This window comes from Bos indicus x Bos taurus, chromosome 26, assembly GCF_003369695.1.
Source record: "Bos indicus x Bos taurus breed Angus x Brahman F1 hybrid chromosome 26, Bos_hybrid_MaternalHap_v2.0, whole genome shotgun sequence".
NCBI lineage: Eukaryota > Metazoa > Chordata > Mammalia > Artiodactyla > Bovidae > Bos > Bos indicus x Bos taurus.
The window spans coordinates 42,815,746-42,839,561 of NC_040101.1; the positions used below are offsets into that span (position 1 = coordinate 42,815,746).

The 23,816-nt window shown below is 36.2% G+C and overlaps 1 protein-coding gene across 2 annotated transcripts in view; it reads right to left on the reverse strand.

Moving 5' to 3' along the window:
• A1CF (APOBEC1 complementation factor) overlaps positions 1 to 23,816 on the reverse strand; it is a 102,682-nt gene that overhangs the window by 38,990 nt on the left and 39,876 nt on the right. For both annotated transcript variants that reach the window (XM_027528669.1, XM_027528667.1), the window contains exons 2-4: positions 22,763 to 22,906; positions 6,243 to 6,377; positions 4,318 to 4,448 (exon numbers count right to left, since the gene is read on the reverse strand). In XM_027528669.1, coding sequence (XP_027384470.1) covers positions 4,318 to 4,448; positions 6,243 to 6,377; positions 22,763 to 22,861 — 365 coding nt within the window. In that variant the 5' untranslated portion in view covers positions 22,862 to 22,906. The remainder of the gene's footprint in view (positions 1 to 4,317; positions 4,449 to 6,242; positions 6,378 to 22,762; positions 22,907 to 23,816) is intronic.

The following is a 23,816-nucleotide window of genomic DNA, read 5'->3' on the forward strand; positions in this document are numbered from 1 at the left end:
TTCAAGATAGGCCATATACAGAACTGATTTTCACATATTATCTTATTTGACCGACACAAGGAGAATGTGAGATGGACAAAATCAGTATTGTTTCCATTTTTCAGTTGAAGAACTTGAGACTCCAAGAAATGAAATGACTTGCTTACAATGTTGCAGGTTTTAAGATATAAAATTGGCCTCTGGACTCAATTCAATCTCCCTTTCTCACACTGTACATGTTGCTTATTGGCAAGATGATGGGTACGTTTGCCAAGATGAGATCGGTTCAACTTTTCCAGGAGCATTTGGCAAAATGCATAAAAAAGTCTTCACTGTGGGAAACCTTTGGCCATATGATGGCCCTCTGTGGTGAGTATCCTCAGAAATAGAGATGAGCACTAGAATTTTGTGTAAAGTTATTCACTGCTACTATTTAAAATCTCTCCCAAATTGGAAATGAGCAAAATATTCCATCATAGAGAGCTGGTTTAATGTATCTCAGCGGAGATGACGTTGATTCTAGGGCTGGGCATTTCCTTATTGTATTCTGTGGTGTGTTTGTCCTCCCTCTTTCTCACCCACTAAATGCCGGGAGCCACCCATTAGGTCATCCAAGACAGCCTCGTCACCTCTCATGTCCCTTAGGGTAGACAATACTGCTCCTGGCTGAGATGCCCTGGGAAATAAAAGACGAGCATTCGTGACATAGAATGCTCTGTAGCCAATAAACATAGTAACATAGGAGAGGCTGTGATAGTTGAAAACATCAGTTCAGCCTGTGCTGTTGGGTTAAAAAAAAAAAAAAAGACTATAAAATGAGTATATGAGAAAGCCACTTTGATTAAAACTGTATAGAAAGTCTAGAAAGACTATAAAAATTCAACATAGGGCAATGAAGAATGGTTTGAATTTTTATTACTTCTTTTTTTTTTTTTTTGGCTGTTTTTGTGTGTTGTGTGTAGGCTATGTGACTTTGGTAATAACACAAAGTTATTAAAAATGGGTAAATTTCCCTTAACAGAAACCACTCATTCATTAGGAATAAAAAGTGCTTAAGGAGGAGATTGCTCCTAATTCTTGCTTCTGGTGGTTCTCAGTTGTGTGGCAGATGTTTGACCAGGGTCTATGCTTTGCTGAAGAATCAATAACTGCATATCAGACCTGTGACGGGTCTGTCTCTATTTGGTGAACATTGTCCTAGGAATGTGGTTTTTCATGAGGGGTGAAAGGGTTGATAAAATGAACTTTGTTTTTTTCTTTAAAAAAACAAACCTTGTGCTTCAAGATATTATTTATTTAGAAAATACATTATTGATCATTAAGGAGCTGGTCTTATCAATTACCAGTAGGGGGAGCTTGGAGTCTCCATATCCTGTTTTCAGAGCTGTGTGATTTGTCAGGCAAACCACTCCAGTATTCTTGCCCGGAAAATCCCATGAACAGAGGAGCCTGGTGGGCTGCAGTCCATGGGGTCACAAAGAGTCCAGCATGACTGAGCGACTAACACTTTCACTTTTCCAAGAATTGCTTGGAGATGAAAAACTATGTCTCAAAAGCTGAGGGCATGACTTTAATGTCGCCAGAAGCCAGGCATTTAGAAGATACTCAGTGGATATTTGATGAGGAGGAGGCTGACATGACAATTGTGAGTCTTTTCCAGATAAGAACTTTATCTACCTCCTGAGAGATAGTGGCCTTTATCCTACTCATTAAAATTTAAAGTCACCGTATGCCTTCACCTTGCTTCTGGCATCCAACCTGAACTTTGGAATTTTGGCCACCACTTTTCTCTTTCCAAATACTTTGTCATATTTCTCCTCTTCCTTCTCACCCTCCTCCTGTCATCACCATAACCATCAGCAGACATTTATAGAGCATCTGACATGTCAGGCACTGAGCTTTACATGCATTATCTCTTTTTTTTTTCATTACGCCCCCCATGAGGTACAGATACTTTTATTTCTATTTTAAAGATGAAGACATTGAAATTCACAGAGGAGAGTTATTTTTCAGTGGATTGTGTTTAATGTTCATACCCTGTTTTCAAAAAGGATTGACAGGCTCCAGTATGTAACAGTATGCTAAGAAGGCCCAGCAAACTCTATTGATTCCCTATACAGCCAATTCTACACCCATCTCAACTTAAAAGCTCTTTTGGCAATAATCCTTACTGCCAAGATATCCAGATACCATGAGAGATCAAGGAATGGAGAATCCTCTAATTCCTGAGAACATATAACTAATATTAAAAGCTATACTAGGATATAGCTTTTTATAGCCCTTTCTGAAACAATTTGGTATGTATTATTTCATATGATGGATGCCCAGAATAACTCGGTGTGATCATATGATAGTATAACAATGATGCTGAAAGAGGTCAAAGGATTTGTTCCAAAGAATCTGGACTAGACCTCAGATCTCCTGATTCTCATCTCCCAAAATTCTGCACATAGCAGAACTCTTTTGGATCCATGGAGCCATATGTTGGGGGAGCCTCCTTTATGTTTTTCCTAAGACTCTGTTCTAGAATCCAATCCTGAGACGGAATGGCTAGACTACTAGCAGTTGCCAAGTCCAGTAAATCTCACTGTGGCTAAGGGGCTTAAGAAAAATGATCCAGTAGTTGACTGACTTACGGAATTACGGGGATAATGTGGCACTTATTTCGGGCCTATAAGAAGTGAGAGAAAAATAATGGTGGGAAATCTGCTGTCTTTGTACTCATCAAATTTCAGATTCCATCACTTTTAAGGTGTGACTCTGTTACAGGAAGGAATGTCTTCCTTCCTTCCTGTGAAAAACAGCATCTCAGAATTAATGTTGCTAATATGTGACTTCTGTTCTGAATACTGAGCTAAACATTTAAAAATCTTGATAACATCCCCATAATAAATCTATGAAATAGTATTATTATTCTTCCCACTTCGTAGATGAGGAAATTGAGGCTCAGAGAGGTCAAGTCACTTTTTGACACTCACCTGAAACCTGTCTGACCCCAAGCTATTCCTTTTTCACTTAGTACACTAATCTTTGCTCTTGGTGACCCTGGGCTTCCTTAAGAAAGGGTTTATGGCACTTCCCTCTAGTTTACGTTTTGGAACTCAAACATTTTCATGAAGTTTAGTCCTATTGCCAATTTATTGATTGTATAGGGTCAGGTGTGTCCTGGAACCTTCTGCTAATTTCATGGCTTCAAATATTACCTTTATTTGGCTGACCCCCAGTTTATACTGCAATAGTGACCATTCTCCTGACTCTGGTGTCACACAGTCATCGCCTCAGTGTCTCCCCTGGGACGTGTAATGTTCATCTCAGGTGTTGCCTGTCCCCAGCATAGCACTTCACGTTTTCCTGCTATTCTCCCAGCCTGCTCCATCTCAGTGACACTATCACGTCCGCAGAGACTTGAACCAAAATCCAATTTTCTTCTAAATCCAGTACTTAGCCAGTCTTGTCTATTCAACCTCCAAAATATCTCCCACATCTGACTTTTTACCACCTACACCACCAACCAACCCCTTTGTCTAACCACCGCCATTTCCTGCCTAGTTCTAGACACAGTGGCAGCCTTGGAATTGCTTTTCCCTCTTTTAGTCCTTACCCTGGGCACTTAATAGCTGGAGGAATATTTTTAAAAAGTATGACTCTAGTTAAACTCTGTGATTTCCCCTTTTATTAGACTAAAATCCAGATTCTTAAAGATGAAATGTGACTCTCCAACGAACTGTATTGCCCTCAACCCTCCTCTCCTCACTCTGTTCTGAACATTGGCTTTTTTTCTGTTCTCTAAAACATCACGCTTACTGTCATTTTGAGACCTTTTTCGCTTGTTGTTCGTTCTTTCTCTGCAATGATCTTCCTCTAGGTCTGACTATCGTGGTGGATTCTTTTCATTCAATCTCAGATCAAATTTTGCTTCCCAGAAGAGTATTTTCATAAATACATCACATTAGAACAGCAACCTCTTCACACAGCTTTATCCCATTTCCTGGTTTTATTTTTTCAAACTCTTTTGAATACATCCAATTGCTTAGTATGACTGGAGGAAAGTGTTCCTTGATACTTCTAATGGTTTGAACAGTGGCCAGCACGTATTTATGAAATGGATAAATGAATGAATTTTGTTTCTTTGAATAGTTTACAGAACTTAGTCTGGCACCTTATATAGTGTTGGCTAAATAAATGTTTCATTAAATTGATTTCCAAGGAAAAGAACTAACATATTTTTTTCCCCTGATTTTGGCTATCTTTTGCATATACTAAAATATAGATAAACTTGATAGAAGAATAGATAAAAGTACATTGATTCACTTTTAATCTAGAAGAGATAGATCTTACCTGATTTCATAATTATTAAGTTGCTTGATTGCATTCTTGGCTTCCTGTTTATTTGAGAATGTTACAAATGCATAGCCTCTATTGTTGCCATTAAAATCCATCATCATTCTCATTTCATAAATTTTACCAATCTACAAGTAATGAAAAGAGAGAATTCATATTTAAACACACATACACATACACACAATGGTTTGAAGTCTGCCTCTACCACATTTGGTATTTGCATCTCATATAAATGAATGGTTCACATGTTTTCATGCTGGCTTCAAATTTGTCTTCTGACTCATCAGCAAAGTCAAGATAATAAAGAAAACGTGTGCAAGTGGCATTTCAGCCTGAGTTGCCAGGATATATATTTTTTTGATAGAGCAAGTGACCGTTCATCACACAATTATCTGGGGATTTATACACCACTTTAAGGACCAGAAAACACATTTGTCATCAGAAGTACAATTTTTTGATAGATTTGTCCTTATTCTCTACATTGACCTCTGAAGTCTCTATAGTTTTATCTTTACTTGGTTGTTCTCTATCTACCCTTAGTGTTTGAAAACCAAAACTAGGAACACTCATTTGGAACATTGCAAAACTGACTTATTTGCTATCTTTCCCCCCACCATGATACAAAGGTGAACGGAGCAGGTGTATTTCAGAGGATGGTCTGGGAAGCCCTGTTTTCTCCATCTGTAGGCGGAAGGCAAATGCTAGTGTTAATGCAACTGATCTGGGGCCAGACCTCCATGGCCACAGGGTGCTCCCTCTGTCCCTCGGTGCAGCTCCTGTGTTGCCTCTAAACTACTCTCTCCTGCTTCCCCAACTATTCTTCATAATCCAGATACAGTAGCTCATCATTGCTGGCTGCTGTAAGAAGGATGGTTGACATAGATGTGAGGGACACGTGCGAGAAGAGGCATTATTCAGCAAATGCTATTATTGCCGTGGTGGCTTCCCCTCAGCTCAGCCTCACCCCATGCCACCCCAGGTATTCAGTGACGGACACCTGTTTCTCCTGTGCTCATTAGAAAAAAATTCAAGCATGGTTCATCTCTGCATTTCAGGGGGCTTTGGCACTTATTTTCACATTCAGTATATGAGATTCTTACAGGATGAAGTCCTCATAATTTGTGCATGTGCCAATTAATGTTTGTATAAAATTAAAAGTAGTTCTGAAACAGGCTGAATTACACACATACAAACACATAGATGATTTTGGCATTAGGAAAAGAAATAGCCAAACTCTCATTTTCACTAAATTTTCTAGGAATGTGATTGTTTTAAACACCTACTTGGTAAATTATCAAGAATGTCAATTTTGCATCACTTTGGGTTCAGTAGCAAAATACAATTTAGAGTTAAAACTGAGGAAATTTATTCCTCAATTATGTAATAACCTTGAAAAACCATGTTATTAATCTTGCTTATCACATTCAAATTTTTGCAAAATTTTTTAGAAAGAAATTTTTTCTTTCTGGATCAATATATACAGGTACATGGTTGAGCCATGACAAACATATGCATTTTTTTAAAATTTTACAGTCTTACACTTTATAAAACCATAGTAACATTTAAGTTGAAGCAATATCTTATTTTAGACAGGTTGTTGTAGTGTTATTCTAGACTGACAAATACGTTGAGTTTGCAGTAAGATGGCTTTGCCAGTGGAGATGGGGGGATTGAAATACAGATTTAAAAGTCATCAGCAATGGTAGTTTCAGCTGTGAGTAATAGAGAAGAGAGAATTCAAGGCATTGATAATTAGAGGCAAATCACTAATAGCTAGGAAGGTTTTAACTTTGTCCATGATTGAGGAGTGGCAATTGGAAGAGAAACCGTCACTGACCAAGAAAAATGAGGGTGAAAGCGAGGTGAAGAGAATAGTATCTTTTTCATTAAAAGATTAAAAAAAAAATCATCTTCAGACTCACTTTTTCACATAGTGGGATAAGCTCATCTTCAAAAAGGTCTCGGGGGAGTTTTCCAATAAAAATTTCACAGCCCCTTTCTGGGGGTGCAGCATCCCAACCAGGTGGGGGACCACCGTATTTTCTTTGTCCATTTTCCTGCGAATTCCATATGGAGTATAGGAGGGAGGAAAAAGCAATACAATCTTTAGTTTGAGTTCCTCGAGCATTTTCAAAATCATTTCTTAATAAGGAAGATGCTTATTGACAAGTAATAGTAGACTGGTCAGATAAAAATTGAAGTCTCTTCAATGTGGATTTTAACACCATGTTCTTTGCTTCAGGGACTTGCTCCAGATAAGCACAGTGAAAACTTATAAAGTGCTGGACAAATATAAGGGGTCATTATTATTTTTTGATTGCCATTCAAACTCACCAATGCCTGATCATCAAAGAATCTGACCCTAATTTGAATCTGGGGTTTTGATTTAATGTTGAAGTCTATGAGGGTTCTGGAGCTGGACTCTTTGGCTCTGGGATCCACTAGCTGTGGGACTTTGGACAAATATCTTGACTTCTCAGATCCTGAGTGTTTTTCATCTACAAAGTGGAGACATAATCAGCTTTTGATTAAAGGAGCTAATGCATCAAATGTGCATGGCACAGGTCTTGGCATGTGATATATATTCAATAGTTACTAACCCTCTTCTTGCCTGCTTAGATTGAGGTGGTTTCATGAGCAAGGCAATGTGAACCCCTAATTAGAAACATCATGAAGGTTAGCATTGGAACTGGCTAATTTGGGGGGTCCCCAGCGAGGGACTTAAATCTGTCTTTGAAGTTGACAAGACCGATGAGAGGTGTTCACTAATGTTGGATCTTTGTGGGGAGCCAATGCTGTTCTCAGCCCAAATATAATTAGCTTTGATTTTTTCCTTTGTCATAAAAAGACCTTTGGTAAATTCAGTGTCCTTTTTTATTTTTAATTGGAATATAATTGCCTTACAAAGTTGTGTTAGTTCCTGCTATACAGCAGTGTTAATCAGCTATATAATGTTCTTTTCAGGGAGGAGTAGTGCAGGGTTTTCTGCCAGTGCTGTCTTTATTTTTCTGAAAGTTAATGACCCAAAAATAACTTCAGGGGCCCCAAAGTGAAAGGCCTAATCCGCCACTACTGAGCTGACAGTTCATTTGCTAGAGAGGGATAAATTTACTTTTCACTTAGGCATAGCCAGAGCTCTTTGTTATTATACTTGATTGTGATTTTTGGAAAAAGGAAAATGTAAGGAACCCAATGTCCATATTCATTACTAACTTCTACCATGATTACTTAAAACTTTTTTATACCATAAAATGATACATGATGTTGGAAGAAACATGGTAATGTATAAAGTAGAACAGAAAAATTTCTCAACGTGTCACCCTATTTGTAGAAGCAGTTGTTAAGTTCGCCTGCCTTTCCAAATACTTTTCTATGTATATTTCTAAAAGACACATTTTAGTTATTTAAGGACTTGTTTTACATGGTAGTTGTTTGTTAAAAATCAAAGTAAAGCAGTTTCTAGTTTCACTGTTAAATCTTTGTGAATACTAACTTGAGACTTTCTCAGTTATTTTATAATTGATAATATAAAAGCTTTTTGGATTACGGTATCTAAATAGTGTCTTTAATTGTAATCATGTTTAAAATCCCTAATAATTTAATCATGTTGCTTTAAATTAAAAAGATGTCATGTGGGTATTCTACCTTGCCTTGATTACTTTTTGCTTCAAACAAGTAGGTGCTTCTCCTTTTACTAAACATGGAAATATTTTTCTCAAGAGTTCTTCTATTTTTTTCCCTTCCCCTATATTCTTTTAGGATTATTCATTAAAAAAGCTTTCACTGAGAAATCTGAGAAATGAAATGTATTATACTTATAGGAAAAAACTTAAGAATTCAATGAGCTATGTCTCAACCAAGAATTTCCTAAAAAATGAATTTGATATTTTTGGAGACATTTAAGATTTTATTTATTTAACAAATATCTATATAGTGCTTACTACATACAAGTCTCTCTTCTAATTCTCAAATAGTATTATAGGTTATGAACTATGCCTATCCTGATTTTACAGAAGACATTTTACAGAAGCCCACAAAAGATTAAATAATTTGCCAAGATTCTGTGGTTGGGAAGTGGGGAAGTCAGAATTTAAAGCCAGGCAGTCTGGTGTCAGAGTCCATCAGCTTAATTTCTACTATGTTTTGCGTTGTTATATGAAAACCTAGTCACTTATAACAGATTCATACATTCAGTTACTTATTTATGAAAAAAATTGTCATGCCATTAAATTGCAGGCTCTCTGTTGCTTTTAAAATCATTCCAACTTCCAATCATTTTACTACACAAATTTTGGAAAGAACATATCTCACACCTACTTCTTACAGAGAGAAATATTTCTATTGCCATTCTATAGTCCACCTCCTAGGACTGACTGTTACCATTGAATTGATGCAGATCCCTCTGCGGCCATTTCTATTTATCGTAAGTATCTGGAGATATACTTCCCAATGGATTATTGGAATAAATTTAATATAAACTTGGGAATATTTGTATCTTCGACCTAAGGAAACAAAGTTTCATTGCATAATAGTGAAGTGGCTATTCCAGAATTTCTCATTTGACAAGTCTTGATAGCTTGAAAATAAATAGGCAACCAGCAGATTGACCTTTAGAATTTCCTCCTGAAGTTTCTTGCTATTACTAAAAATGTCACCAAACTGTTTTGTGCATATCATATATTTAGAACTCATGTGATTATGAGCCAAAATGATTGATTAGGAGAGATTATTAATTCTGTTGTTTCTGTAACACCAAGAGTATTTTGGGGAATCACCAAGAATCTGACTGATGCAGAGATGCCATGAAGTTCAGACACTGGGGGAGATTTGTCCTGTGAACAACCCACTGGGCTCAGAATGCACCAGTTAATGGGGGTCCAGGCCAGTTTAAGACAGGCTCTGGGCATTAGTCATGGGGTTAGAATAGCTGTCCACTACTTGGACAGTTGGAAGCTGAATTGCTGGTATTTTAGGCACCATGTTTATAGTTGAGGAATTTAAAATAGATAAAGCACAATTAGAGCTGCTCCTCCCTCTCCTGGCTGATGTCCTTCTTATGGGGTGCATTCTTCCAGCAGCATACATGTATAAATAGTTAGAGATAAAAAATACAGGTTTTTGTTTTCTATGAGAGAATGTTCATTAAACTCTGGGATCTTTTATTTTCCCATTCAAAGATGTGAATGTCACATATAAATAGGTGAAAATCTTCAACTATATAAATTTCAAAATTAAAGACCTAATTCTAACCATAAATCCAGTGGTTTTAATTTAGATACTGAATACTGAGCTTACCCATAACTCAGTTATATGTTAAGAGTATTTGGAAGTCCTTTCTGCCACAGATATTTTAAGCCTTTTCATGAAGGAACCACAGAGTCTTTAAGAAATTTTATATACTGTCTTCTTCACCTTGGTTAAAACCACCCAACCTTTAATACATGATTCTGAGCAATACATCTTAGCTTGAAGGACAAGCAGACCGGGTTAATTTGGGTCACCTGGCATCTGATCTTTGACTACATATGAGAAATCTGGGCAAAACTGCCTTTTTCCTGTAAGAGTCAAAAATGCCCACATACTTGCTTTCCTAGTGTCCCTTGTAGCTGGGATAGTTCTGGTTATAATAAAGTGAAGTTAGGTTCTGGTGCAGAAACAGTCACGGTGCTGACATTAGCATTGACGGTGGATATGTCTTATTACCATTCCAGATTTGTGCATGGTTCTGGTTTCATTTCTAAGAGTTTACCCTTTTTGAAATTATTTTAATATTAGTATTTATTTTTTAAATTGAAACAGTTGATTTCTGATGTTGTGTTATTAATAGTTTCAGATGTATAGCAAAGTGATTCCATTATACGTGTATATATATTTATATATATTTTTTCGTAAAAGCTTACATCTTTTTTACTCTTGAATCTAGTTCTCTAAATCCAAAATTTCTAGAAACCCATACCCTTTTAATAAACTGCTTTTCTGCTTAATCAGCCAGAGTTTACCTCTAATACTTGTCCATAATAGTAACAGCAACTGAAAAAACAACAGCTAACCCTGAGTCAGGATCTGTGCAAATGCTTTCCATGTATTAATTAATTTAACCTTCTCAACAAACATGTGAGGATATTATTATTACTTTCATTTTGTGGGTAAGAAATTCAAGGTGCAGAATGTGTCCAAAGACATACAAACAGTAAGTGACAAAGACAACATTTGAATCCTGAGTCCATACTTGTAGTTTTAGTGTTATTTTTCTTTTTTAAAAATATTAACCTAATATGCTCATTTTGCAGAGGAGGAAGCTGAATCCAGAGATATTATGTGACTTCCATAAGGTTGCATTGGTTTAATGTATTGCAGAAAAGATAGACTAAAAGTTCTCTGGTCCTCAATCCGGTGAATGTGGCATATGTACTGTTCACAGTTCGTGATGACCTCTCTTCTCAGGCTTAGCATCTCACAGTTTTGCATGTTGTGTGCCACGCTCGCTTTCTTGTTCAGCCTCATCAGACATGGATACCAGATGGTTGGTTGTCTTGGTAAATGAGCCCATTCATAAACTAGAAGGACATTAATTAATGAACCCTCATTCAGTCTATTTTCCTGAGTAGTAATTTCAACTCCTTTAACTGGTTCTTTGGAAATTTTATATTCCAAATCTGTAATCATCTTTGTGGTTCCCTTTGGTCCTTTGTTTTTTCTTGCCAAGAGGGAAGAAACTGTGTATATTTCCTTACTAAACTGCTTTCAGATGTTCTCCAACCCATTTTCCAATTGACTGTGTATGTATCTATTTCTATTTCCGTTCTCTTAAGTGCTGGACAATCTCCCCGAGTTTGTGGCGTTTCTAGCCTTCACAAGCATGCCAGTCACCAGTGTCATACCGAGAACCATGGTTCTATGACTAAACTATGGTCTGTCCTCATGGTTGATGCCTACACCTGGAGAACAGCTCTATAGACTGTCTCTGTTGGAGTTCATACATTACTACCGTGTTTTCCTAGTTGCTGATTTGTGAAATTGAATAAAGGTCTTTACTAGACCTTATCATTATTACCTTCCACCTGTAAAACGCCTATACCTCAACATGTGACAGTTCAAGGCAAATCTTAGGGGCCTTAAATAAGAAGCACCGAAAGAATCTCCTTAGTTGTGGTTTTACCTTTGATCTGCTGCTAATGCTGTTATTGTTGTGGAGGACAATAGACAGTGCTATAAGGAATGTTTATTTTGTTAATTCTGTCTGAAAGATAACAGTCTGTTTTGTGTATTATTTGTTTCCCCACACATTTTAAGATCAGTGACTTCAAATTGGTAAAATCTACTTTAGGCTGAGAATTTTTCCAAGGCAGAATTTATCTAACTTATATATGCTGGAAGTTGGCATTACCCTTGTTAGGTATTTTATTTTTTTTACAATCTTTGCAAGGCATACACAATATGAATGCCAGATATTTTTCTTAAAATAGAAAAATAACAATTGTAGTATAAAACTGAATAAGTGGGATGTTGGAATTTGTAGAAACATGGTACCATAGTTAGTAACAAACAGGCAAAGCCAGGGCATGACTATAATACATGAATATAAATTTAGTTTATTATCATACAGCCCAGAGTTTCTCAAAATATCATATGTGAGGTGATATTAGGTAGTTTATAGTCAATGTTTTATTTTAATAGTTATGCATTTATTTTATTGCACATTAGGAATGTAAGACTTTTCCCATTTACATAAATTAGAAAAAGTCTACTTTTAAAACTAAACAGCATTTCTGTTCAAATTTTTAAATAAATTTCTAAATGCTATTGTTGGTGGTATGCATTTATGGCAAAAATCACACAGATGCAAATAGATTTTGGCTTTTGAAAATTTATCTATTTGTTTCAGTGTTCAAAGGGCTCTTATATTTGATCTTTAAAAAATGTATGGTTTGTCCATAGAAACGACTGTTAGCAAATTATGAATCATGTTCTTGATGTATCATTTTGGAAGAGTGACTGTTGAAATCCTATCACCTAGGAAGAGTTCTGATTTCAAGTTGTTAATTGTCTTATGAAGGCAGAACTAATTTGCTATCAAATGATGACTTTAATGATATCTTCTAATATTTCCCCTTTATTTTTAAGGTGTATGTGTGACAACCACCCTTTAGGATTTCAGTATCTCAGTAGTGGAAGTATTTACAAGCAAACAGGTTTTTAAAAATAACTTGTGTTTTGTAAAGCTTCCTAGACATTTTTGGCTAATTCATGGGAATATGAAATTCAAGAATATCCTTATACAAATTTAGAAATCAAAAAATACATATTTTGGAGTGTGTATGTGTGTTTCTGCATAAGAGAACAAGTGAAATGCCAGTTCACTTCTAAGACACTCTGTTTACATTTGCCTGAGGTTCACTGGTGTGGACTGCAAAGCATGTATTATCTTGAGACCAGGATTTACTGCGTTCATGTTCGTTTCTGGCTCTGGGTATGTGTCTTGTCTCACTGCTCCAACCTGCAGGAACCTATAAATTATATCTAAGAAATAGCTAGATGAAAGCTTTGGTGATTCCTTTATCTGTTTGGGGCTTTTATCATTTTGGAATGTGTAATTTATTCAATAGGCCCATCCAACGTTTTATTATAGATACAATTTGCCCTTTTGCATTGACTGACTGATAGTAGCCGAAGATCTGGTTAAATGACATAAAGATATTCACATGCAGATTTGACCTGATGTAGATAAAAAGCATTTGTTTTGGGTTAATTGTTCTATCCTTTTCTAGTTCAACATATGCCAAGGAGAATTCCAAATGCACTTGTTCTTTGAGCATGTGAGAAATCTTATACAGCAATTGTTCTCCTTACCACACCCAGAAGAATTTTTGACAAGCTAAGGGACTCAGCAAGGCACTAAATCTTTCCTCAGGAAATTCTTCATTTAAAAGGGAAAAAGATTAATGAGGTGATTGCAGAGGTCTTGGGAGGGTGTTAGGATGCTTGTGAAATGGAGTCTGATTTTTGCCATATTTAAGCGTGGAAACATATTCATAGAATGTGTTTTGAGTTAATTAATAGGATCCTTAAAGGAAATACAGGGATTTTAAAAATCCAATTGCATATCCACTTGACACTTCGTCCGTTAATTATTCAAGACTTAATGACTTTCTTTTCATTGATTCACTGTCTTAAACTTATGCAAAAAAGAAAGTATCATTTTCTTACGTGGAGTATAATTCCCCACAAATGGAAGGTCATTATTTAAACAATACAAAAGAAGGAAACTGTGATTAAATTCTAGCCAGACATTGTTATCTACTAAAAACTGATCCCTAGTCCTGTTCTCTGTTTTAAAAGATTAGCAGGGGAAGGAGAGGTGTTTAAGATGTACCTCTAAAAACTTTCCTCATCAGAAAACTTAAAAGAGAATTGAAAGTGGAATAATTCTCTCATGATGAAATTCAAGGTTATCGAATGCTCTGTCAATGTATTGCTCAACATCACTTCAGCTCTCTGCCCTGCATCTCTGAAACAATGTTTTAAAAAAGGATCACAGCTACTGAAATCCCACCCAGCTTCATGATTGTATGCTTTTGTGATCTCACTTTTTTCTCTTTAGCTTATGTTAGAGAGTTCTCTTTGCATGTCATAATAAGATTTTAGGTGAAGATTAAGAGCTACTTATTTTTTTGTTGCTGACTGATATTAAACCAACAGGTAACAGTTTTAAAAGTCCTGAAGTTACCTGCAAACAAGGTCTAAAGTTCAAAACTGCCATCAATGCTTCTGTGTGAGTCATGAAATTTACACCATTTTTTAAGCCAACAAAACAGAAACCGTCATGTCCTTCTATTTTAAGGGAAAGCACTATAGTTCATATTTTGCAAATATTTTGAACCTTATATGAAGACCTCATATGTAACCCAATCCCTATTAGGTGAGTGGAGAAGAAATTCATTGCTGTTTGAAAATAGCTCCTGGAATGTGTTTCTATTCCTTGGGATGCTGAAGTTCCCATCTCATGTCAGGTACATGCACTCTCTGCAAAAGGATTCACAGAGCTGCTCCTTCATCTGGAGTCTTCCACACCAGGCTATGGCATTGCTGGCCAATAAAAGCAAAGCTTCTTAGGAGCTTGAAAATGAAGTTAGCCTATGGGTGGCTGGAGTGGTGACCTTAAGGAATCATGCCTGTGATGATCTAATGGTACCACCCTATTCTCGTGTTTAGTGCCACCTATTTAAGGAATTAGCATTCATGCACTTGACGAATGACATAAGTCCCTGAATAATGGGGACCGGAGCAGGTGGTAAGAACAGGCAACAAAAGAAAAAGGAGGACCCAAGAGCTATATTTTGTCATGGAGTCAAACTTATTTCTGCCCCTAGGATTTTTGTGTGGTGGTTGGAAAAGAACGTCAATACCACAGAGTTTTTCCATCTGCTTCTTGCTGATCTAGTCTAGTTGAAGCCAGTTGTAAACTCTGGGATCCTAAGTTACTTATTTTATGGCACTGTTTGTAGAAAAAATTGCCACTTCAAAAGTACCCAAGGCCAGGTTCGATGCACGATACTGGATGCTTGGGGCTAGTGCACTGGGACGATCCAGAGGGAGGGTATGGGGAGGGAGGAGGGAGGAGGGTTCAGGATGGGGAACACATGTATACCCGTGGCGGATTCATTTTGATATTTGGCAAAACTAATACAATTATGTAAAGTTTAAAAAAAAAAAAAAAGTACCCAAGGAAAGTTACTAAAGCACATTATACCAAACCAAAGAGATAGGGGAGTTAATTTGAGGCACATAAGCAGAGAATGGCCTTCTAATCAGATTAATGTTGATCTAATGCCATCTTTTGTACCTTTTGGCTTGTAGATATTTACTTAGGAATTGAACAAATTAGAAAATTAAAATATATAGTTGCAGTGAAACTCCAAATAAGAGAACACGCATGGAAAGGAAAGTTTGAGAAATTAAAGTTTGAGAATTAAAGTCTGTATTTTGTCCCTAGTTTGAGGAAATTGCTCCTAGGAGCAGACTGATGACTGATTGAAAAAGGAAGAGAAAGATGGAGAGCACTGATTTCTTATTTATCTGCTGTAATCTTACTGAAATTGAGGCACTCTATTGTCTTCACTGCTTACAACTCATTGTGCATTTTACAAATATTTTGGTTAATCAGTGCCCCCCAGGTGGTCCCCTCTGCTAAAGATGCTGCTTTGTTTTTGGCTCCTGGCCATGTTTGTTTGCTCTCATCCTTTATGTCTCAACTTCAATGTCATCTTGTCTGAGGAAGGCCTTCTACCATTCTGTCACTTGACCTGATTTATGATATTCATAGCGTTTAACAGGAGAAGGCGATGGCACCCCGCTCCAGTACTCTTGCCTGGAAAATCCCATGGACGGAGGAGCCTGGTAGGCTGCAGTTCATGGGGTCACTAAGGGTCGGACATGACTGAGCGACTTCACTTTCACTTTTCACTCTCATGCATTGGAGAAGGAAATGGCAACTCACTCCAGTGTTCTTGCCTGGAGAATCCCAGGGACGGGGGAGCCTGGTGGGCTGCCGTCTATGGGGTCGCACAGAGTCAGACAGGACTGAAGCGACTCAGCAGCAGTAGCAGCAGCAGCATTTAACATTCTATGCTATTATTTTATTTCTTGCTTATTTTCTGTCTTCCTTTGAGTAATTTTCATGAAGGTAGGCACCATGTCTCTATTTGTGGAGTAAATAAATAAGTGAAGGAATGAGGGTTTAGGCTTGAATTGGTGGGTAGGACAAGGAGGGATGCTCCTACTTCCTTTAAGGAATTTTAAACCCTCATCTATGTTATAGGGCATTTTCTTTAAGAACTGTGAATTAGAGAGCGGACTTGTGGTTGCCAAGGGGGAGGGGGAGCAGGGGAGGATTGGATTGGGAGTTTTGGGTTAGCAGATGTAAACTATATATATATATGTATGCATGCAGTGGATAAGCAAGGTCCTATAGTACAGCACAGGGAACTATATTCAATATCCTGTAGTAAACCATAATGGAAAAGTATATGAAAAAAGAATATATATAGGTACACACACACACGCACACACGCACACGTATAACTGAATCACTTTACTGTACATCAGAAATTAACAAGGCACTGTAAATCAACTGTACTTCAATATTTTAAAAACCTATGGATTAACTTATAGAGTACTAAATGAAGGGTAAGAGTTGGGAGTCAGCAAACTTTTTCTGTAAAAGGCCAGATAGTTGATATTTTAGGATTTAAAAAAAACAACCTTCTAAAATTGTGAGAACCACTCATGTCCTTAAATTACTGCAAAAACAGGCTGTGGCCACATGTGAGTCACAGATCAGTTTGCTGACCTCTGGCTTATGTCTGTACTCAACTGTATAACTCTGGACCTTGTTTTCCAACAATGAAATGGAAGTGTTGGATTATATCAGTATTAAATATGCATACAGCAAACATATAAAGAATTAGAATCGCCTAGTGAACCCAAGCATCTATCATCCAGCTTCAATAATGAAGTTTTCTTCATTAAATTTTCCCAGGTTTTCTATTCCTAACTGAATGCTTATAGAAATACTTTCTACTTTATGAGATTTTTTCCTCGAAATAAAAATAATCCATATTCACTATAAAGAGTTTGGAAAATAAAGAAGAGCACAAGAAAGAAAAAGCTTTCCTTATCAGAGATTACCTTTTATTATCTTCTAATATTTGTGTGTGAATAATTTCTTAAAATATGATCTGTAAGCTGATACATACAGGTTTGCTTTCTTATTTTTAACTAAATTTTTAAATTTGGACATTGTCCCATGTCTTTCTTTGAAATCACAGTTTTATATGACCATATAATTTGGAAATATAAGGGTGACATATTTTATATGACCAGTAATATTTTATTGGACATTTATGATGATATGTCCAATATTTTTAAACATTTTAAATTCCACTATGATGAACATCCTTAAGTCTAAATATTAGTCCTTATTCCTTAGATCAAAGACTATGGTCAATTTTAAGGTTCTAAACAGAAATGTGATATCCATTTAATGCAGTCTTCTGTTGTCCTTTTAAATTCTAGATAAATTAACTTTCATTGCAATTCGTTGATATGCATTTTAGGCCAGCTGCTATAATTTATACTTCTGTAATCTCAAGGACTAATACTAACACATTGTGTTTCATAATAAGGATTAGGGGAAAAAGCAAAGGAAATTTTGTTAAAAACAACCACTGCATTAGACAACAGTAGGACGGACATACCACATAAATATTTGTGTTGTAATAATTTTTAGAAAATAGATGATCTATAGGGTAATTGGAAAAATATTAACACACACCATATTTTAAATCACTTAAAAATACTATATAACCAGCGGGTCTTCTTTAAAGTATATTTAGACTACTTACGAGTGATCTTTATTAACTATATATTTAGACTTCCCTGTAGCAGAACTGGTGTAAACTGACCCCACATTGGGTAGAAAGTTGTCTGAAAATAATCGTCTATGAAAATGTATTTTTCTAGTTTTAAGGAGAAAATTCTGGAAAAAAGGCGCGTCAGATGTCACAGAGTTGATGACCCACACTAGTAATACATTCTGGAGGAAAGGATCATCGTAATGTTATTTTTTTTCCCCTGTGTGTGTGTCAAATATATGGTAGTTTTGGAAGATCTGGGAAGTACAGTTAAGAGTGGAAAAGTGAAAAAAACTCCATATCTAATTCCATTGCCTAGAGACAAATTTTATTTACAAGTTAACATTTCAGCACACATCTGAAATCTCTCTATGTGGCATAATGAGACTAAGTTGAAAGTTTAGCTTGTCAACATTACACAATTTTTATAGCAGTATTTATTGAACCTCTATTTATTAAAATTCTTTTGTCATTTAAAGAAATTTGATAAAAATTTTAGTTATCCATTCTAAAGATATCCAATTATTATTTAAAAAGAATATTACAAGGCTTATTTTCAGATCCTCATGAGCACGTTTTATTGCATCAGTGTGGATATAAGAGATTGACTCATGTTATTAAGTAACCTGCAAAATTCTATTTTTGGCAGCTGTATTTGTCTTGCTAGTGATAAGAGAGCACAGATTAGTCACACTCTCTTTTTGGAATTCTTGTTTTGCAAGTATTCAGCATTCAATATCAGAGACTGCAAAGGTACAGCTGAAGCAAATCCTTCAAACCCTAACTTAGTGAATACTGTAATATTTAAAAATATCATTATATAGGTACAACTCCCTGAATTGTATTAATATACTTATTAATGTCTGCGCTTTTGTACAGAGACTTTTTAAAAAGTACATCTGATGTTCTCTTATTTGATGATGATGCTAATGTTTTCTGTAATCCAGAGTAGGAAGACTGAAATACAGAGAAGGCTGAAGGATTTTCCCTAAACTGCAGAGTTTGAAGCTATGTTTCAGTACATGCTGGTTTCCTTTTCTAATTAAACAAGTTTGCTGACCAATAACTAGATTGAGCATATGCTAGAATAACAAAACCTTGACTAAGAGTGGAGTAGGTCCTAGCCAATCTTCTGGGAAGTTAAGGCCGTGAGCTGTTAAGGGACTTGAGTTTGGGGTTAACATATACACACTAGTATATATAAAATAGGTAAACAACCTATTACATAGCACAGGGAGCTATACTCAATATATTGTAGCAACCTACAAATATATATACTTACATATATTTTTATACATAAATCTCAATCACTTTGCTGTATACCTGAAAGTAATACAACATTGTAAAGCAACTATACTTCAATTTAAAAAAGGAACTAAAAGAGAAAAAAATGATTATTCTTGTGTGTGGTAGAGACTGGGTTAAATAACAGGTCTCTGATTTGAAGTCTTGGGTGACTTTCTACACTTTGCATTCAAAATCAGAAAGGATTTTCCAAATCATTCAAAATGATTGAACTGAATCATGTGCATATTTACATCTTGATTAGAGGCTTTCGATCTACATAGCAAAGGTTTCAGAACTTTAGGTTTCTACATCACTAGAAAATTTCTGATCCAGTAATCATTCTGCTATAAATGATTACTTCAAGCAAATCATGTTACAAAGTTTAAGCTCAACAAAGTGCTTTTAGCATGCTCTAGCATACTAATCTCTCAAATAGCAATCTTAAAGATAACATTATAATAGCACTTAGTTCTGTAAATCTTGCTGGAAATTTTAGCCAATTACAGTGGAATTATGGCCCATAAATCTTGGGCAAACTATCGAACTCCTTGAGCTTTGTTTTCCTTATCTGGAAATTGGAGATGATCATAGTAACTACTTTACAGTGTTGTGGTTAGGACTAAATGAATTAATAGGCATAAAGCATTTGGAATATAAGTGCCCAATAACTGTTTACTATTTTGTAATTGCTATTAACTTGTGATCTAAATCCTTATTATTAATATTTTCTGAATGTAATTGATTATGTAAGACCAAAGTGATAGGCAAATAGGCCATATATTTTTAGGTGTATTTTACTTGAAAACATTTTATATAATAAGGGTAAAATAGCCCTATTATTTTTTCCTTTTTAATGAAAATGTTCTTAAATTATTAGGTTTATGAAAAGGTCTCCATTGCTATTTGAGCCTTTTAAAAATGTACTGTTATTTGCAAGATTTTTATATTGCTTTAATATGCTAAAATGTTCTATTCTGCAGAGTTTTCTAAATGATTACTTAGTGACATTTTACGTTTCATTTGTAACAGGAGTTAAAGAAGGAATGGAATTCTTCTGGCCTCTGATGTGGATATGAAACTTACTGGACCAGCAAGCAGGAAAAAGAGATAGGGAGACACTGTTTAACAACTTCTGCTACCCCTCCCCATCTGTGAGTTTAGAAAAAATATTGAAGAGTTGAAGAGGAATTTTTGGAATTGATTCAAAGATCTCTGGAGCCCATTGCTGGTGTGGTGTGAATCCTAGTGCCCCCTAAGTGGGAGGAATTTCGAGGTGCTTCTCAGCTCACCTAAAGCAGAGGCGGGGAGTAAGGAAAAAGCTCATGGAGCTTGCTATGTACTCCCTGCAGTTGGGAACACCCAAGGATGGTAGGTCTAACTCACCCCTGGAGTATCTCACGGTGAGCAATAGGCTGGCCATTTGCTTTGATGTTGGTGAGAAGAACTGGTTGCTTCATCTTACCTGCACTTGCAGATTTTACTGGGTCAGAATGTGAGTTTCCAGGGGTCTAGAGTTTGGCCACATGTAGGAATTAGGGTTGAAGTTCCATCTCCTCCAAGAGGGATGCTAGGAGTGTTAAAAAGAGCTCTGTCGAAGGAGACTGGGTCTCAGGGAAGTAGCCTCTAGCTGGAGGGACCCCTGGCAGTGGAACTCAGGGTGTCTCTGATGACTGTAGAGAGTACCCTAGGAGCTTTACATAGCTGCCAGGCCCAGAGAGCAATGCCAAAAGCAGGCAAGCAAAAACTTTCCTTCCCCTCTCCTTTACTTTCATCCCTTTCTTCTGTTCCCGTTGAGTCAGGAATTCTAGTTAGTAAACTGGTGTAGGGAACTATGCTTCTGAGAGCATAAAGAGAAAAAAAATAGAAATTGCCTTCTACCCTGATATGCGTGGGAAAGGGAAATAGCTTTCACTTTGAAGTTAAGTTTTTATTCTACTGGACTAGACATATTCATTATTTAGCAGCTGATCTTTTATTAGCTGAAAGTTACCAGAAAAGTCATGAGACTTGCCCTGAATTTCATCTAGGGGAAATGAAAGAATCAGTGCCCAGAATAAAGTTAAATGGACAATTTATATTGTTTTAAGGTAATTTTCATAAACTTCTGCTTGTTGAGGGTAATTATATATTCACAGTTAAGACGTTGATATTAGAAATAGTGTCACACTAGAAATGTTTATATATATTTTCATCATTATATTTCAGATCATTAGAGGTTTGTTTCCACAAGGAGAATACCCTTATGTATGAATATTGACAAGGGTTTAAGTGCTTTTCACTATCACTGTTCTTATATGAGTGTTTCAGATACAAAGAAGTTAAAAAGATAAACTGATTTAAAAATTATTGATTTTATAACGTTTATGAGACTGCTGTTTACAAAAGAAAAAGAACGTTTTTTTTCAGCTAACCATACCTAAGCAAATGTAAAAAATTATTCTAAATATTTCTGGTTTATAGACTGTAAATGCTATTGAATTTTTTCTGTGGCTTATGAAAACCCCTTTATGTAGGAAAAGACTGCATAAAAAATTTCAGTCAGACATTAATTTTGAAGCACATTAAATTTGGAGATAAAGGCATTTAGATTATTAATGATCCTAAAATAGACTTTTATTAAGTATTAAAAACTAATAATGCATTAGTATCCCCCCTTTTCTTAAACTTTTAGGAGTCTTCTGTGACATAATACTTTCTGAAATCTTAAAAAAGACTAAATAAATACTCTTCGTTAGGATGAAAAATTAAAAATAACTTTGAGCATTATCTCTAACAAAGTGTACCATGACTCATAAGATTATTACAAAGTGTGCTACATTTAGTTTTCAACTGATCTGACAAAGGAACTTGCAATAAAGGACACTACTATATATTTTATTGTTATCCACTTATGACTTTCATTTTCATAATAGCACAAAGTTTTGGTTAAGTCAGGGAAGTATGTAGGAAAAAGATAACAGCTGAGAATTAAAATATTAACACTTTGTTTTACTGTAAAAAGAGCAACATTAAAAAAGAGCACATTATTTCTTCAGATAAGATAATTTATATGTATAATACTAGTTTGCTTTTCAATGTATCATAAACTCTCTAACAGAGGTTATCATAAGGACAATAATATGCAGATAATTCTGAACAACTAGTGACTATGAATAGTTAGCTTTAGGATATTTTTTCTCCTTTCTTTTACAAAAATGCTGGACACGGAGAGAAATTATTATATATCCTAAACAGCTTGAGTAGTTGTTTTGAGAAAACATCCTGGAATAGCTACGCTGACCAAATGATCAGTTCTTAGATCCTTCATCTACAAGTTGTCATATATCCATAGTCAGAAATCTCTCTGGAAATCAAAGCAAGTCTCTGGATAGTTTGTTTTCTGCTGATTTCTTGAAACACCAACTTGGTTCTACTTCACTGACTGCTCTCGGTGGTGAATTCCAGATGCCTTTTCTTATTCTAAATTGGCCTTTCAGAACTGTGATAGTCTTCATGACCGTGAGCACTAGTTTAGCCTCCAAATGACAAGGCAAAATTGAGTTGATAACCCAGAGTAGAGAGAATATCACTTGTAAGGTCCCCTGCAAGACCAAAAGGATCCAACTTCCTCTGCCCCAGAAAAGGAATGTCCACCTTAAGAGTTACACAACTGACCAGCCACATTTTACACGCTAGGATCACCGATATTCCCACCACTCTGAGTTCAGTGGTGAGCCTCAGCAGATGGCACGAGAAATTCCTACCTGGACCAAGCTATATCCTGTGCGCTGGACCAGTGCGCGAAGAGCTGCTTCCTTCTGGGTTCCGCTCAATCCATCCCCGGATTTGTGATTTGATTCCATTGAGAGTGATTATCAGCAAAAAATCAGGTTAATTAGGGTTGCTCACTGAAACCAAATTTAAGATAAATTAAGTAAATTACTATTACCTAGTCCAAACGTGTCCCTTTCATGAAGGACATCTTCAGGAAACATTCTCTATAAATGCGTCACTAAGGATAGAGTAACTAACAGTCACCCACAAACCAGACCAGTTAAATGTCCTCGTTAAAAAAGAGTTTTTTAAAAGTGTTCAATTTTAGTTGAAATTTAGAAGTAAAAATTGAATAATATCTTTTTTTCACACTTAGACGACAGACCAGTATTTCTCAATCCAATTATCCCAGAATGTCACCAAATGCTCAAAAACAAATTCGTTCTTACCAATTAAAAGAATACGTAGAGTAGTCCTTGCAAATGTGGGGAAAGAGCACTGTTACCAAGTCAAAGCAACTAGAATATGGTATGAAGAGCCTGAAAGTGTCAATTTCATTTATCTGTTCTGTTACCTAGGACATTTACCAACTTATTCTTCAAAGATAAATTTCTAGACCAGAGTGTGCTGGTACCAGATATAGAAAAGCCATGCAAACTACTCTGTAATAAAAGTGTCACGTGGGGTTTAGCAGAGCAAGGACAATGGATCCTTTTGAGTGGTGCTGGAAATGCCTACTGACACCTGGATCACATACGACATGGACCACTCAGGAAAGGATGTGAGCCCTTGTAAAATCTAAGAAATTACAGAAATTTGCATATGTCAGTGTTGATCTATGTGGGCTTCCCTGGCTCAGTGGTAAAGAACTTGCCTGCCGGTGCAAGAGACACGGGTTCGATCTCTGGGTCGGGAAGATTCCTCGGAGAAGGACATGGCAGCCCACTCCAGTATTTCAGCCTGGGGAGTCCCATGGACAGAGGAGCTTGGTGGGCTACAGTCCATAGGATTGTGAAGATACGGGCGCGACTGACTGAGCACACA